The 17,258-nt window shown below is 57.2% G+C and overlaps 1 protein-coding gene across 1 annotated transcript; it reads right to left on the reverse strand.

The window, feature by feature from the left end:
* Positions 1 to 10,089: 10,089 nt before the first annotated feature.
* LOC144724343 (nucleolar protein 4-like) lies at positions 10,090 to 16,904 on the reverse strand (the record flags this gene model as incomplete). Its single annotated transcript, XM_078603397.1, has 6 exons — positions 10,090 to 10,380; positions 10,705 to 10,957; positions 12,480 to 12,596; positions 13,976 to 14,212; positions 16,046 to 16,246; positions 16,632 to 16,904. Coding segments are annotated over 6 exons (1,359 nt in total), but the record flags the coding sequence as incomplete, so codon positions are not given.
* Between the last annotated feature and the right edge of the window lie 354 nt (positions 16,905 to 17,258).

The following is a 17,258-nucleotide window of genomic DNA, read 5'->3' on the forward strand; positions in this document are numbered from 1 at the left end:
GTGTGTGTGTGTCCATCCGCCCGGCGCTGTTGGGGCAGCCTGGAATTCAGGGGCTGGGATTGGAAAATGTGTTGTTGTGGATAACTCTTATTGTGTACAATTGTTGGTCTGGTGGGAGACCCAATGTGATTGCACTTGCCTCTTAAAAACGCTGCGTGTAGAGAACATATATTTTAAAGCTTGCTTGCACGATTTGCTTTTTTTTTATTTGCCCAAGAGTTTTATGTTTTAAGAAAAAAAATATATGGAAACAAATTACCAAGTAACTGTTACGATGTAATAGGAATTAAAAATGTATCTGTATATTCTACAAGTAGACGTCTGTTCACCTCATGATATCTGTGTTGCACATTTACTGTTTAAAGGAAACAAAAGCAGTGCAGTATATATATTAAAGCGTCTGGTCCCAGTGCCCTTGCTCTTCGCGTGTCCCTCCTGCTCATGTCTTGAGCCACGTGTGTGTCACGTGTGTGCCCCACGAACCACGGGTGATGGTGACGGTCAAACTGGGGGGCCCCTCTAGAACTTGTGTGTCCCTCCTTCTCTCCCTAACCACCCCCACCCCCTCCTCCCATTGTAACACATTCCTGCGGAGGGAGCTGGTAGGAACGTTGGGTTGCTCGGTCAATGGCCAGGGTCAACGGCGGCGTGGTGTATTCCACAAATATGGCCGACTGTGGGCGGGCACAAGCCGGCGTGGGTAGGTTAAACGTTGAGGTGTATAAGGGCACCACGGGGTGACCCAGCCCCACCCTCCCCACCTAGCCCCTCCCCTCCTACCAGTATAAAATCCTCGTGAGATGATTGAGGATGTAGACGAGAGGTGGTGGAGCCTGGAGTGCGATAAGAAGTGTAAGACACAATAGAGCTGTAGCGAGATGATAAGAGAGATTCATGTACTGTTATACGTGCATCCTTTTGTTAAGAGTTTCAATTTCAGAGATGCTATTTGACTCGCTCATCATTTTAATTTTTTTTTTCACGAATCCTAAAGGGGGCGGGGGGGGTGGTGACCCCCTGCGCTACTTGGTGCCATTAGATGTTTGCTTGGTTGCCTTCATGCCATGTGCCGCGAACAGCAGGGGAAAAAATTAACCCGTAAAAACAAAGTTTTTCACTCTAAATCCTTTATATGCGTGGCGGCTAGAGTCCTCTCGTCCTCTGGCTTGAGATGGCTATCACCTATGGGTCAGATGATTGTCTGCCAGCATTAAGCAATTGGTAATTAAGTATTTAAAAAAAATTCCCTAAACAGTGTAAAATTTTGGAAAATGTTTTCACGAAAATTAATTGTCACGCACAACGAGTCTGTGTGCAAAATGTCAGCTCGATTGGATCACGGGAAGTGGGTTCAAAAACGACCGAAAGATTTGCACGGTCGTAAGCAAGCAAGCGAACTTAATATAAAGGATTGAAAAAGCTACATTCTGGGTTCTCCCACCTCTTACAAGTGGAAGAGTAGGCCAAACTAACCCCGTAGCGGGGGAGGGGTGATCTCTCCAGATCTCGCTCTGGAGTAGGCTCTTCCACCAGCAGTGGTCTCAGCAGGAAATTGCAGGGCTGCACCCAGTACCCTAACGAGCGTGGGGGCAGGGGGTGCCTTGCCCCCCCCCCCTCTCCGTGTGCGGCAGCAGCTATGAGTTGGGCCCTCTTGACGATCACCATGAGATGTTTTCAACAACAGCGTAAAAGAACGCAAACACGTATTTAATTCGGAGCGCCCCGAGACCCCGTTAAATGTTCGAGACCGTGCGCGTACCGATGATGTGATTAGGCAAGGCGTAGCCGCGATAGAGAGAATAGCCTGGGTATGACCATGCGAGACAAATCGAAGTATTCGGGCCTCCACCTGGACCGATTGCCGCACCACATGTGCACCTTTACCTTAAAATAAAACACTTTTACTGGTAGGAACCCACTGGTTCCACCAGCCCACAGGGGATTATTGTGCTCGTCCGTCGTGCAGGGAGGGGCTGGGTAAGGAGGGAGGGGCTGGGTGGCGAGGGGAGGGGCTGGGTGGGGAGGGGCTGGTCACCCTGTGGTGCCCTTATAAAATGCAACGTTTAACCTACTCACGCCGGCTTGTGCCCGCCCTCACAGTCGGGCATATTTGCGGAATACACCACGCCGCCGTTGACCCTGGCCATTGACCGAGCAACCCAACGTTCCTACCAGCTCCCTCCGCAGGAATGTGTTTTAAATGTAGATTGTGATTCGAGCAACAACGAACACCGGGTTTTGACCACGCGGGGTTTTTCCTTTATTGGCGCCGTTCAGCCACGGTGTGTATGATATGGACATCTTCAGACTTTTTTGAGGTCTCTTTTTTTTAACAACATCACAAGGAGCAAATCACAGGCAAAACCGACACTGTGCAAACTGCAGGGAGGGTGGGGGGGGGGCACGGTGGAATACCCCCCCCCACCCCACGACACGGCCATAACAGCAGTTACACCCCACCGTCCCTCAAACAGTGATATGTTTTGTTAGGTTAACGGTTACAACAGAGCCCCCCCCTCTCCTCTCTCGGATGCTTCTAAACACTTTTTTTCGTCCCTTGGATTATCAGAAGGAACAACCCATCTCTTATGAAGCGGGGGACGTGCCCCCCTAGAAGCGGGCACATTCAGTTACTGGGGAAGGGTCTGGGTCGGTGGTTCTTTTAATGCGAGTCCATTATCTCCGTCGTGTCCGGGGTAAGGGACATGCTGGCGATGTCACGCGGAGGTCCGGGGGAAAAGGGGGGGGGGGGCAACCCGGGGCCTTTTAAGTTCCACCTTTCTGTTCACAGTGCCGTGATGACGATGACGCGTGACCAAACGGTTACACCGAACACGATCCCAAGCCGCTGTACGTGTGCGCGTGGGTTTGTGGTGTTGCGTGTGGGTTTGTGGTGTGCGTGGGTTTGTGGTGTGTGTGGGTTTGTGGTGTGCGTGGGTTTGTGGTGTGCGTGGGTTTGTGTGTGCGTGGGTTTGTGGTGTGCGTGGGTTTGTGGTGTGCGTGGGTTTGTGGTGTGCGTGGGTTTGTGGTGTGCGTGGGTTTGTGGTGTTGCGTGTGAGTTTGTGGTGTGCGTGGGTTTGTGGTGTGCGTGGGTTTGTGGTGTGCGTGGGTTTGTGGTGTGCGTGGGTTTGTGGTGTGCGTGGGTTTGTGGTGTGCGTGGGTTTGTGGTGTGCGTGGGTTTGTGGTGTGCGTGGGTTTTTGGTGTGCGTGGGTTTGTCTGCGTGGGTTTGTGGTGTGCGTGGGTTTGTCTGCGTGGGTTTGTGGTGTGCGTGGGTTTGTGGTGTGTGTGGGTTTGTGGTGTGCGTGGGTTTGTGGTGTGCGTGGGTTTGTGGTGTGCGTGGGTTTTTGGTGTGCGTGGGTTTTTGGTGTGTGTGGGTTTGTCTGCGTGGGTTTGTCTGCGTGGGTTTGTGGTGTGCGTGGGTTTGTGGTGTGCGTGGGTTTGTGGTGCGCGTGGGTTTGTGGTGTTGCGTGGGTTTGTGGTGTGCGTGGGTTTGTGGTGTGCGTGGGTTTGTGGTGCGCGTGGGTTTGTGGTGCGCGTGGGTTTGTGGTGTGCGTGGGTTTGTGTGTGCGTGGGTTTGTGGTGTGCGTGGGTTTGTGTGCGTGTGGGTTTGTGGTGTGCGTGGGTTTGTGTGTGCGTGGGTTTGTGGTGTGCGTGGGTTTGTGTGCGTGTGGGTTTGTGGTGTGCGTGGGTTTGTGGTGTGCGTGGGTTTGTGGTGTGCGTGGGTTTGTGGTGTGCGTGGGTTTGTGGTGTTGCGTGGGTTTGTGGTGTGCGTGGGTTTGTGGTGTGCGTGGGTTTGTGGTGTGTGTGGGTTTGTCTGCTTGGATTTGTGGTGTGGGTGGGTTTGTGGTGTGCGTGGGTTTGTGGTGTTGTGCGGGTTTGTGTTTTTTTGTTTTGAGCCCTTTGTTTTTGGTTCTGCCGTACACAAGCGGCCGCAGCTGTTGTCCCCCCAGGAATTGTCGTGACGCGCGCACTCTCTCGTTTTTTGTTGTTGTTTGTGAGCGGCGCTATAATTCCGCCGGCTGGTGTTTGCCTGTCGTGGTGGACAGCGCGCACACACACACGCGCACACACCGAATGGTTTTCCATCGGCGGAGAAGTCGAGGTTTGCCGTCAAATTTTCTTTGAGATTTCACTTGACATTTCCCCCCACCCCCCACCCCCTTGTTGAGCAACGCGCTGTTGACACGCGAGTTGGAAAGCCGCTGGGAGCTATGCACATTTAAATCTAGATCGAAAACTCATTTATTTTGCGTTTTAGTTTGTTGTCCTTCCCCCGCACCTCCGATTAGCACGGGTGGCTACGTACGGTGCGAAAGAAGTTCAACATGAGTTGTAATTATCAAGCGTTTTTTTTTTTACATAAATAAATGCATCGTGCTGTCAACACAACACAGAGGAATTGCATTCTGCAGAAATGTGCAAATTCAACATATATTATCTTTGTAAGAATACAGTTACTTGAAGCGAACACACCGCTCGCCAGGCATGCCTTTGCTATTGCACATTTTTGGATATCGCAAACTCTTAAACAATCTTAAGATAAAATAAAAAATAAAATTCTCTTTTTTTTTACTTTACTCGGGAATGACCACTTGTGTGGTGGCATACCCAGATAAAGTTTTAAAATAAATTGCAATCAAGGCTGCGGAAAACCTAAAATCTAAAAAGCAGTAAAATGTCCCTTTAAAGGCATTACAGTGTTCACTGCAGCAAAACATCTGAGTGGCCAAGATTCGATGAAATCAAAGGAGCGGTGGTTGTGATGGCGGTGGTATCTGTGCTGGTGGTGATGGTAGAGGTGCCACTGTCGGTGGAGGAACTTGCTGGTGAAGGTGCCGGTCGCGACGATGGTGCTTTGCGAGTGTTTGTAGTTGCGAGCTGGTGCTGAAGATGATGTCGGTGGTGGCATATCTAAGTGTTGGTACGAGTGCTGACGGATGACGGTGCTGTGGTGAGGAAGGCGTTGGTGGTGGTGTTTGGTGTCGGTCTACCAGTGCTGATCAGTGTTGTTGGTACTAGGCTGCTGCCCTCGGTGGTGGAGCCGCTAGTGGTATATGTCGCGATGGTGCCAGTCCCCGGTCACGTGTGTGTACTGAGCTGGTACGGGTCGCGATGATGGTGCCAGTGGTGCTGGCAGTCCCGGCTGGCACCAATCTCCCGTGCTCATTTTGGCAGCGCCGGCGTTTGGGACGTGGAGAAATTTTTTTTTTAAAACAATCCAAATGCAGGCATTTCCTGGACAGATAGCAAAATGTGGTGGCACGCCGAGAGAGGTGACTTTTTTTTAAGTGGCCACGGTTTCACGGCGTGAACGGTCGCCCACCGCCGTCTGGGTGAAATGAGGACAAACATCGTGCCCACAGGTTCGCAAGACCGCGGGCTCGTTGGGCGTTGACACGGGCCCGGAGAAAAGCTGCTCAAATATTATCAGAAAAAAAAAGAACACGAAAGAGGAAATGCTCGCGCACTTTACAGAAGGGAAGCTGTTAAAAGCCGCTGGGTGACACCGAAAGTAAAGTTTAAAAAAAAACCAATCCGTTTGCAAGGAACGTGGTGGGGAGGGAGTGACTGTGTGTGGATGAGAGCCAGGCAGACGCTGCTGCCGGCTCGCTTGAACCTGAGACGTGCGTGGGGCAGAGCCCGTGGCAGCGTGCAGCGATGGCAGGCTGACCCTACTACGGTTGGCTGAGTGTGGTGGCCGTGGCGGGAATGGGGTTAGTGGAGCGATTCGACGATTGAGAATGGCGAGTGGCCGAATGTGGCGAGTGGCCGAGGGTGGCGAGTGGCCGAGGGTGGCGATGGATGCCCCAGGTGTGCCGAGTGAGTAAAGTACGTAGACGTGGGTGAGCGGTGGGGGTGTGTCCGAAGGTGAGCGAGAGTGGTGGGTGGATTGTGGTGAGTGTGGCGGGCCAGCAGCGGGTAGGCGAGTATGGTGAGCGAGAAAGCAGTGGGTAGATGAGCGAAGCCCCATGGTGGAGAGTTGGGGCGGTAGGAGGGTGGGTCTGCGAGTGTGCATCACATGCAGGCAGCGACAGCACACGCGTGGGACACCCTCTGAGAAGCCTGTGCTCCCACCGCCACCGCCACTGAGCCGTGTCCACAGCCCACAAGCACCGTCTGCAGGTGCCGTCGTGCCGCGTCGCTCGCCTCCCGGTGTCGCGGTGGCAGTCGCGGTGACATCCGAAGCCGGGCGCTCGCGGTCGAAGCTCCCCCCGAGTGAGTCCTCCGCGCTTTGGTGAGCCGCAAGCAAGAGCGCTCATCCTCCCTTCCACGCGTTGTCGTGTTTCGGCGCGGTGTTCCCCGCGCGGGCGCCTGCTCGGGACGCTGGGAGCCATCGCCACCCCCCCCCCCCCCCCCCCCGTGTCTCCGCACCGCCACGGCTGCGGTGCCCGCTCAGCACGCGAGGATCGCTCCCTCGGACTTGGCGTTCGTTTTCGATTTGGCATCGTTCCTGGGAGTCGATCGCAGTTCTCCTCGGCTCTGCGGTCTACTGACGGGGAGTGGGGGGAAGCACCGACGGTTTTACCCAAAAGTGGCTTGCAGCGCTTCAATTTCGCTGCGCTACGGCCTTTCGAAAGCGGACTCGAGGAGTAATGAGATGACTCGGCTGAGTGCTGCGGCATCAGGTGACCGTCTCGCGCCTACGCGACCCCAGCGACGTCTGAAAGCGGACTCACAATCTCCACCACGAAGCCCTGGGGAAATCTTGGGAGACGGTCGCTTCGCCCCACATGAGTCGAGGTGGGTTTGGGTGCAGCGGTGAGCCACGTGACTTGATCACTGTTAGGGTTGCCACCTGTCCTGGTTTTTTTTTTCTCCCCCAGGGTCATCCTCGTTTGGAGGCAGCTGTCCAGGGAAACGTGTAATCTCTCACTTAAGCGTACCTGGGTTTTGTCAGTTGCGTGACCATTCGCCACTCGGGACAATACATGAACACGATCTGCCCTCCTCCGGTATTGTGAGATGTCCATCTTCCCAATGACACGTCCCGGGGTTTTCGGAGGTGGCAACCCGAATGAATGAGTACGCCCAATCTCTTGAGCAACAACGGTGGAATTTTCAATTTTAGCCGTTTCGTATTTTTTTTTTACTTTCTCCAAAATTTGATTTAAAACAACAACAACTACAAAAAGCCACCGCAGCGCAGTCATGCGCAGAGAGAAACGGCTTCCCAGTTGGCACCAGGGTTCAAGCGGGAATCTGTCCGCGGCCGTCGTGCCAACCGACCGCGGCGTGTTTCCGAAATCTTCACGAAGTCGTTTCGTTTTTGATCGCACGAGCGCCCCCCCCCATGCCCCCCCCCTTCCCCCCCCTGCCCCCCCCCTGCCCCGCCGGTAATTTTCGCCGCTTACGGTCTTTTGTCGTGAATCCGGGTTCACAAATCGTTCATCGCTTTCCACTTTTATTTTTCGTCGACCTCCGTTATTTTGCCGCTATGGTCACTTGGCACGGAGAGCCAAGCCCGAGGCTCCATGTTCGTGGGGGGGGGGGGGGCGGACGGAGGTTATTTTAAGCAACAAGTCTCTGGTTCTTTGTTGCGACTTCGTATTTCACGTTTTCCGAACTTCAAAACGGCTCGAGTGCGTAATCCGCGAGCCGTGAAGGAGGAGGCGGGAGGGCGGGGGGGGGTCCACCTTTCCTCCCGCGGCTCCTGCCGAGGCGGCAGGAGCCGTCGCTGTCGCGCCAACGCGGTGGGTCGCACCGTCATGCGCGGGTTCGGAGCCTGCAGGTGGGCCGCCCGGCACAGTTTTGGTTCCCGTCGTGCCGACAAAAGGGGAGTGCGGTCCCGTGAGCCGTGTCCCTCCCGTGACCCGGTGTCTCCCGCGACCCGGTGTCTCCCGCGACCCGGTGTCTCCCGCGACCCGGTGTCTCCCGCGACCCGGTGTCTCCCGCGACCCGGTGTCTCCCGCGACCCGGTGTCTCCCACGACCCGGTGTCTCCCGCGACCCGGTGTCTCCCGCGACCCGGTGTCTCCCGCGACCCGGTGTCTCCCACGACCCGGTGTCTCCCGCGACCCGGTGTCTCCCGCGACCCGGTGTCTCCCACGACCCGGTGTCTCCCGCGACCCGGTGTCTCCTGCGACCCGGTGTCTCCCGCGAGCCGGTGTCTCCCGCGACCAGTGTCCCTCCGGGGAGGCCCCGGGGTCCTCGTGCAAAGACGAAAGCAGTGGCGCTGGCAGGAGTCTCTTCCCCTGTGCCTCCATCCGCGTCGCGGGAACGAGGTCACGGATCGCCGTGCCGCGCCGGGGTGGGGGGGGGGGGGGTGCGGAGAGGCCTCGGGGTTTGTGGCTTCTGCACGGCCGACGGCGCCTTCCAAGCTGTCGCGAGGAGGAGGTCGGTGGCGAGCGGAGAGGAAGTTGTCCGAGAAGCCTCGGCACGATTCCGCAGAGATGAGCGCCGCGCTCGATTCGCCATCTCGTCGGTCCACTGCTCTGTTTCCCGCAATCCGCATCATCGCGCCGTGGAGGCTCAGGGAATGGGTGGGCATGGAGGGGGGGGGGGGCACCTTATCGGTTGTGTGAAGCGCCCTTGGAGTTGTGGGGTGGGTGCCTTGAATGTTGCGCGCGAAAGTGTGGATGGAATGTCTGTATGTTGAACTTTTATCGCACCGTGCGAAGCCAACCGCGCTAATCGGAGGTGCGGAATGGTGGTGCAGTGGTCGGTGCACTGCGTTACAAACCCGGCAACCATGGCCAACATGAGTCACGATTATCTAAACCGGTCCCGGCCATCCTCTGTGTTGACTCAGCCTTAAATGATGACCTCGTGCAACCGCGGCGGGGACGGAGAGCGACACCCACAGAAATGAGCGAAGCAACCAGGCCGCTGCAACACAGCAAGTTGGCACAGTAGGGAGCACAGGCAAGTGCGTCTGCCAGTCAAGTGGGTCAACCCGTAACACCTGGTTCTGTCCCGTGACTTCCTGCCAGCGAGCCTTCGATACAGTCACGTGCCCTAAAAGTTCACCGAGCCTGGCACAAGCACCGCGGTGATATTACAGCCGCTTGGTTATTGGCGGTTGTTGTGTATGCGTGTATGCGTGTATGTATGTGCGTGGTTGTGTGCACGTGCGTGGGCATGCAAGCGCGCACGTGTGCATGCGTGCGCGCTTGGGATCTGCGTGCGTGCTTGGGATCTGCGTGCTCATGAGTGGCGAAGTCAGGGCTTAATATCAGCTGGGTCCGTGCGGGTCGGTGACCTAAGAGAATACTTCCGTGCCCAGAAAACCACATCCATCAGTCTTCATTCCTCTCGCTATGGCTGTGACTGACAGACACGTGCCTAATCCAGTCTACCAGCGACACGGAAAATGTTCGACGAGAAATTAAGCCCCGGGCGTCAATGCCGAGCGTGTGGACGTGGGCGGTGCAGCGGCAACCAGGGAGGGCTCACGGGCTGGAGGAGACCCAAGCCGTAGGCTCCGAAGAGAAGGGGTAGGGGGCGTGGGAATTTGGACAGGGGTGAGGGCACCCCCTCCCTTCCCCCCCCCCTCCCTTCCACCCCTCCCCCATTTAATCCCTGCACCAGTTTGCCATGCCAACCAACCCTCTAACACCACTGGTGCCCCTAGGGATCTAACGATGCCACCTGTCCTGGATTTCCCAGGATCCTCCTTTTTTTTTTGACAGAGCCGTCCTGGGCGAGTCTTCAAGTCCCGGTCGCGGTTTTTGTTGTCGTCGGTTTGCGCCAAATAGCACGCCGCTCAAGACGACGCATTTAGCGTGCAGTTCTCCCGTCTCCCGGTACTGTGAGATATTCTTCGTGCCGCGACCAGTCGCGGTTTCCTTTTGATTTCGTTGTCTACCTGAACAGGCGGCAACACCCCCCCCCCCTCCCCGAGACGTTTTGGCGCCCGAAGGGCAAAGGTCAAAGGTGCCATGTCCGCTCGCCGCCACCGCAAGCTCCAACCACCAGCCGCCACACGCTCGCATCGCCTCCAGAAGTTCGGCCCACGTAGCCGGCCGGTGCCCACCGCCCCCACGGGAGGGGCAGCGACCCTGCCCCCCACCGTCCCCACGGGAGGGGCAGCCACCCTGCCCCCCCCCCCCGCCCGGTTGCCCCTCCCGCCCACCCCCACCCTCGGCGGCGATTCCCTCCACTCTCAGTTCTGCTGGAGGATGAGGTTCTCGAGTTCGTCGGCCGATCGCAGGAGGAAGGCGGCCGACTCGCGGTACCCGGCGATGAGCTGCCTCACGGCCGACACCTCCACGGGGCTCAGCTGCTGCTGCTGCTGCTGCTGCAGGGAGCCCGAGGTGGGGCACCCCACCGAGCCGGGGGTCAGCGGTGGGTGGGGACCCTTGGCCACACCGGCGGCGGAGCCCCCCTCCGGGACCCCGGCGTCTCCGTTCACCGGCCTCTTCACGCTCAGGTCGGTGGGGCCTGTGGGTGGCAGCAGGGGTGCGGGCAAACCTGTAGCGTGGCCTTGCTTTTAAGTGTTGGAGGGGCGGGTCGGCGGTCGGGGGGGCATACAAGAACTTAGGGGGGCCATGAAACATTCACTTTTAAACTATATTCTTAGGTTTTTTCGGTAAAGTCACGTAGGTAAAAAATTAAAATTAATAAAAATAAAATAATATATGAATCCTTGCAGTCACGCAAGCTTCAATTCCACTTTTAAACTCTAAATAAATGGCAAATGTAGAGACAGTGGGGGGTGGGGGCCCTCACCATTGGGGATGTGTGGGGGTGCACGGGGACCCTCACCGTTGGGGATGCTTGGGGGCGGCAGGGCGGACACGTGTGGGGGTGGGAGCCCCGCGTAGGCGTGGCGGCCGTAGCGCGCCGCCCCGTTCACCAGGCTGCTCGGGTCCGGGAGGAACGTGGCCGGGGATGGAGACGGGGCGGCCGGGAACGGCGGGTGGCCCCCTCCTCCGCCCCCGACGCCCCCCGCCACCGCCGCGTGCAGAACGTCCAGCGGTTGCAAGGCATGCTGGGAGTGCATGTCCGCCGCCTCGTCCTGAGGGAGAGGGGGGGGCGGCCTCCGTTAGCTTCTGTGCCGCTCTGCGTCAGTTTAACACCAGCTTAAATAGTCATTCAGACTCTGTCTACTCGACAGACCTGCTCTCCACCTGAGGACGGCTGCTTGCGTTGTGGCCGAAACGTCGTGAGAATTATTTTATTATGTTTTATTTTTATTATTTTATTATTTCCATTCTACGTGACTTTACCGAAAGAACCAAGAAGATGAATCCCTGCAGTCACGAAAGCTTTAAATCGAAATTTGCTGTCGTAATTTTTAACCACGAATTTGCGCCGGTCGCTCCATTGGCGTCGCGCCGCACGACAAGGTATCCTTTCGGGTTTCGACCTGCTGGGTCTCATCAGCAGAGTCGGGGCTTGTTAAACGAATTCGGCTGGCTGGATTTTTTTCGCAGAGCGGCGCAAGCACCTTGCGTTGTTGTTGGAGAACGCTCCACGGAAGCGGACATGACAGAGCTACCTCTGAGAGATCCCTTCGCGTGACCTACCTCTGGACCACATGTGCGTGTGATGAACTTAATTCGCACCGTACGTAGCCAACCGTGCTCATCGGAGGAGAATGCAGCACCACACAGGCTCACCACGTGATGGTCAAAACGGATATTTTCATTCTCGGAGTTGAAATTTAGCCAAATTAAGTGCGGAACCAAAGTGAACGCGATTGTCATTTGTGGCCAGGATGCTGTTTTTTTCCCCTAACATCACCATTGCTGAGCACAGACCTGAAGACCCAACAAGCCGAACAGGCAGGCAAACTTAACTGCACTTTTGAAAGGGAAAATCGTTTTTATGGAGTGCTATTCCCAAACAAACATCCGGTAATTAATCCAGCAGCATTATTTTAACAACCTGGCTGATGAGACCCGGAAGGTCGAAACTGGTCCAGAGTTTGCTTGCTTAAAACAAAACACTGCTTGGGTAATACTGGTTTAAAAAGACAATGAAACTTATTGTGAATTTGAATCCATCTGAATACACAGCTAGCGAGGCTTCCCCACAGTGGATCAGTGCTGTACCTTTTACTGGCACTGGCCTCTCAAGTTATCAACCGGAAGCCTTGTTCTCGACAGTTTAACACGTGGGAGGCTTTCGCGACCAATATTATTCATAATCAACGTTTTTGGGTCTAGATCGCGTTATTTATAAAAGTGTCGTAACCCTCCACCACCCGGCACGGCCAATCAGCAAAAAAAAAGTGTCACGTTGAAAAAAGACAAATAGTTCACTGCTTTAGCCCACCGGTGTGTTGAAGCGTGAAACCACAACATTTACAAAAAATTTTGTTCTCTACGTTGTAATCGTTAAGCGGAGACACAGATCAGCATCCCGCTAAGCACGGAGAGCGCCGGGCCAACGCTGCTCCAACGGCTCAACGTTTGGCCCCGCGTTGCACGATTCTGCTTCTTCGTCCTTGTCATTTTTATTTTTACCTGGAGCTTGGGAAAAACGACGTCACCGAGGAGGACGAGGAGGACGAGAACGAGGAGCGGCGCCCGTACCTGCAGCTGGCTCTCGATGCGCATCCGCTTGGCCGCGTTGCGGCTCTCACTCTCGCACGCTGCCGCCAGGATCGTCTCGGCGAGCGCCGACGTGAGGTGGGCCGGCGGCGGGCGGGACTGCAGGTGCCGGCAAAAAATCACGGGGTCATCGCGACGCTCACACGTGCACCCCTGTGCCCCCCTCGCCACCCCCCACTGTCTCTGGGCGGGTGGGGCGACTGCCCCTGGGCACCTCTCCCAAGGCTGCGTGGGGTGGGGTGCGGGGGCTTCGCATCGATGGGTAGCTACAAAATAGTTTCGAAATGAAGCGAGTAGCGGCAGCTGGTGTCTCGCTAAGTTTTTGGTGAGGGAAGTTTTTTCTGTGTGGGTGGGGTGGGGCGGGGGGGGGGGCGGCGTGGAAGGGGGGAGGGGTGCGAGGTGTGTGCTGCTGCGGCGGCGAGATGTTATCTCCCTTGCCGGGTATGCAGGAGGTCACGGGTTAGAACCTGCACCCTGAGGATGCCTGTTTGGAATTTTCGTGTTTTCTGTCCCCGTGGTGGCCTCGTGCGTCGTTTTACGAGTTCCTCAGGGTTTTTCCCTCCGCATAAAAAAAAAACACGCGTTCATATTATTTGGCAGCTGTTATAAATTCCCACATGTGATGATGATCCTATGTGTGTGTGTGTGTTGAACTTCTTTCGCACCGTGCGTAGCCAACCGCGCTAATCGGAGGTGAGGGGGAAGGAATGATAGAAGCCACTTCGATGAGCCAGGGTGCCAGGTGGCCAGGTCGCCTCTGAAAAAGAGCTCATGGCTCAGTGGGCTTTACCTGGCAAATAAAATAGTTTAGTGTGCACGTGATGAATGTGTGTGTGGGGGGGGAGTGGTAATGTAGCGGTTAGCGCGTTGCGCTACAAATCTGGCGATCCAGGTTCGATTCTCAATCACGGCCAGCACCAGTGACGATTATCTGAACTGGTCCAGGGCCTCCCCTAGATCGACTCGGCCTGAAATGAGTGCCTGGTGCAATGTGTAAATATCGCCACTAGGGAGACAAAGGCGGTGGGGCGTGGTGCTGGCCACCCACACCCTCATGTTCCGTGCCGGCCTTCATAGGTGCTCGCTAACAGCACTTGCCCCAGCAGTCTGTCGAGGCTGCGCGAGGGATCTTCGTCTTTGTGCCGACAGTGTAAATGCGTGCGGTGCGCGTGCTGGCGATGTGCGCGCGATCGTGCTCGCTAACCGTAGGCGCACGCGCGCCGACCGAGCGCAACGCGCCCCCGCGCGCGTCAACGAGCTCGCTCACGGCACCTGCCCCAAAAGCCCGTCGAGGCTACGCACCGGGGATCTTCGTCGTCTTCGGACGCGCGCCGGCCGGCCGGCGGCCCACGCCGCGGGTGTCTCTCGGGCCGCGTCTCGCAATGTTTAGGGGCGCGGGGGTTGGTGGGCCGGGTGAGAGGTGGGTGGTGGGGGTAGGGGGGGGGTGGGGTGGGTGTTCGGACGCGCACGGCACTCACGGTGGCTGCGCACTTGCGGCGCGTGCCCTCTTCGGCCGCCCCCACCTGCTCGGAGCCGTGCTTGCGCGTGCGCCGGCAGGACTTGAGGTATGTGCGGATGCGCTTGCGGGCTCGCTCCTGGAACTCGGGGAACTGGCGGTGGCACGACTCGATGATGGCCTGCACCTTCTCCTTGGGCTGCTTCGAGATGGGCACCATCCGGTCCAGGTTCTCGTCCACGAATAGCCGCACGAACATCTGCGCGGCACCGGCAGCGGCGTCAGCGTCGCCGTCAGCGTCGCCGTCGTCCCAAGGGCCTCTCCCAAAAAACTAAATAAATCTTCAAGTGGCATTCTTATCGCGCAGTGAGATCGTCGCATTACCGTCGAACTGGTCAATTTAATCTTGATTTGAAGCTTTCGTGGCTGCAGGAATCCAGGTGGAAAAGCATCATGCTGATGACGGACGCTTGTGTTGCACCCGAAACGTCGTGATTCATTTTATTTTATACCCACGTGACTTTACCCGAAAAAACCAAAGAGTATGGTCAATTTAAATTGTCGGAAATGCAATGAGGCCCAAATCAAGCGCGAAACTTTTACTTGTTGTGACCGGGGCTAAGACGAACCCAGGATCTTTATGGTGTCAGCTTGGAGCTCTGACCTCTGAGCCACGCGATGACCTTTGACAGTGAGAGGAACTCAAAAGGTTTGGGACAACTGGGCCCGACTCTCCCCGAGGACAACGTGCCAATTGCTACATTACAGATATTGCAACGCAGCTCCAAGGCAGTGACTTCTACGCTCTGTGCTGAGATTTATATCAATACCAGTCAAGGAAATAATTTAACTTGTTAAACAAAAGGGGCCTTTTTTGTTTTATGGACAAGATTGATAGACTCACTCTTGTCTTTCTCTCATCTCACTCTACTCCCCTCCACGCACTCTCCTACCTCTCCTCTCTCATCTCACTCTACTCCCCTCCACGCACTCTCCTACCTCTCCACTCATCTCACTCCACTCCCCTCCACGCACTCTCCTACCTCTCCCCTCTCATCTCACTCCACTCCCCTCTAAGCACTCTCCTACCTCTCCCCTCTCATCCCACTCCACTCCACTTCATGCACTCTCCTACCTCTCCCCTCTCATCTCACTCCACTCCCCTCCACGCACTCTCCTACCTCTCCCCTCTCATCTCACTCTATTCCCCTCCACGCACTCTCCTACCTCTCCCCTCTCTCCCCTCCACGCACTCTCTCCGCTCCAGCAGCTGAGGCTTTTTGTGCAAACACTCAGTCACACGCCACACCGAGGGTGACGGAGTTACGCGTCCACACGGTAGCGGAATTGTCCCCTCTCAGCAGCGAGTGAGAGAACGAGAGAACCGAGACGCGCACGTGCGTGAGTGCGACGCGAGTCGACGGGAACTCGCGATCTGCGCTTCATTTCGTGCCGGATCTGTCTGCGTGGGCAACCACGGGGAACCCGTTTCCACGCCGTGGTTCAAGATCACCTCGAGCAGCCCGTGGCTGCATCATCTCTGGGCTGTCAAGGGTGGACAAGGACGTCTGTTTGAGTGATGGTCAGTGTGAGGGTCAATCCGAGGGTCAGTGTTCAAGCCCATCCAAGGGTCAGTCCAAGGGTAAAGGTCAGTCTGGGGGTCAGTCTGGGGGTCAGTCTGGGGGTCGGTGTGGGGGTCAGTCTGGGGGTCAGTCTGGGGGTCAGTCTGAGAGTCAGTGGGGGTCAGTCTGGGGGTCAGTCTGGGGGTCAGTCTGGGGGTCGGTGTGAGGGTCAGTCTGGGGGTCAGTCTGGGGGTCAGTCTAGGGGTCAGTCTGGGGGTCAGTCTGGGGGTCAGTCTGGGGGTCAGTCTGGGGGTCAGTTTGGGGGTCAGTCTTGAGAGTAAGAGGGTTAGTCCCGAGGGTCAATGTGAGGATCAAGCATCTGTGTGAGGATGAGTGTGGCGGTCTGTCGGTCAATGTGAGGGTCAGTCTGTGGGTCAGTTTGAGGGTCGGTTGCACATGGCGGGGGGCAGGGGTGGGGGGGGGGTAGGGGGGAGTGAACCGTGCGGCGAAGCCAGCGCGGCCGTGCTCACGTTGAAGGCCTTGAGCCTCTCCTGGTCGACGCCATCGCTCTCCGCCAGCCTCTCCCCGTCGTCGCCGTCGTCGTGATCGTCCTCGTCATCGTCGGCCCGGCCCCCCACAAAGGAACCTTCGCGAACGCCACCGCCACCGCCGCCGCCGCCGCCGGGTCCCGGGGGGCCACTCGGTCGCACGCAGCCCCGAGCTCCTCCAAGCTGCCGCGTCGGAGAGGAGAGACAAGCCGAGCGAGGAAAGATCCCCCGTGTAGCCTCTAGCAGGCTGTCGGGGCAAGTGCTGTTAACAAGCACCTATGAAGGCCGGCACGGCACACGAGGGGGTAGGTGGCCAGCACCACACCCGGCCGCCTTGGTCTCCCCAGTGGTGATGTTGACACACCTCACCGGGTACTAATTTGAGGCTGAGTCGACCTAGGGGAGGCCCAGGACCGGTTCAGATCATCGTCACCGGTGTTGGTAGCCGTGAGCGCGAATCGAACCCGGGTCGCCGGGTTCGTAGCGCAGCGTAGCGCTAACCGCTGCACCGCCGCTCCCACATACACATTCGCTCGCACACCAGACGGCGCGCGGCAGAAGCACGCACCTCCCGTGGCGCCGCGCGGGAAAACTTGAACCGGCCGCGCGGTGCCTCGTCGTCGTCGTCCTCCTCCTCCTCCTCGGGGGGGGGGGGCCCCGTGCCCCGTGAGCCCCGGGCCCCGACCCGGACCCCGACCCCCGCTCGGGGCCGCGGCGACCCCGCGCTGCGCGTGCGGCGCTGACGCCGTGAAGGCCGGCGCGGGGCTCCCGTAGCCGTTGGTGGCCCCGGGGCCGCGACCTCCGGCCCCCGGCGCGACCCCTCCCTCCGCGGGGTCAGAGGTCAGGGTGGAAGACTCGCTGTCGCTGAACCTCTCGCCTGGTGACGCTGCGAGCAGACAGCGCGGCGGCCCGTAGTCATCATCCCCCCGTGTTGGGTAAAACGCGTACAATTTTGTGGGATGTAAATTGTTGGTAAGTTGTCCTGGGGAGAGAAAACTCACTGCCCAATTTCCGCTCTTGGCTTGGGGCTGTGGGCTCTGAACCTGAGATTAAGTGCTACTCCATTTGTCCAATGCTCATCCGAGTAGAAAGAAAATCCCACTAGGATCTAAATACTTGTAGGAAGACTCTTCAACCACCAATACTGCATGCATGTTAATACAACACCAACCCACTCATTTACTCACTAATCTAC

Source organism: Lampetra planeri, chromosome 2, assembly GCF_965212315.1.
Source record: "Lampetra planeri chromosome 2, kcLamPlan1.2.h2, whole genome shotgun sequence".
In the NCBI taxonomy this organism is placed as follows: Eukaryota; Metazoa; Chordata; class Hyperoartia; order Petromyzontiformes; family Petromyzontidae; genus Lampetra; species Lampetra planeri.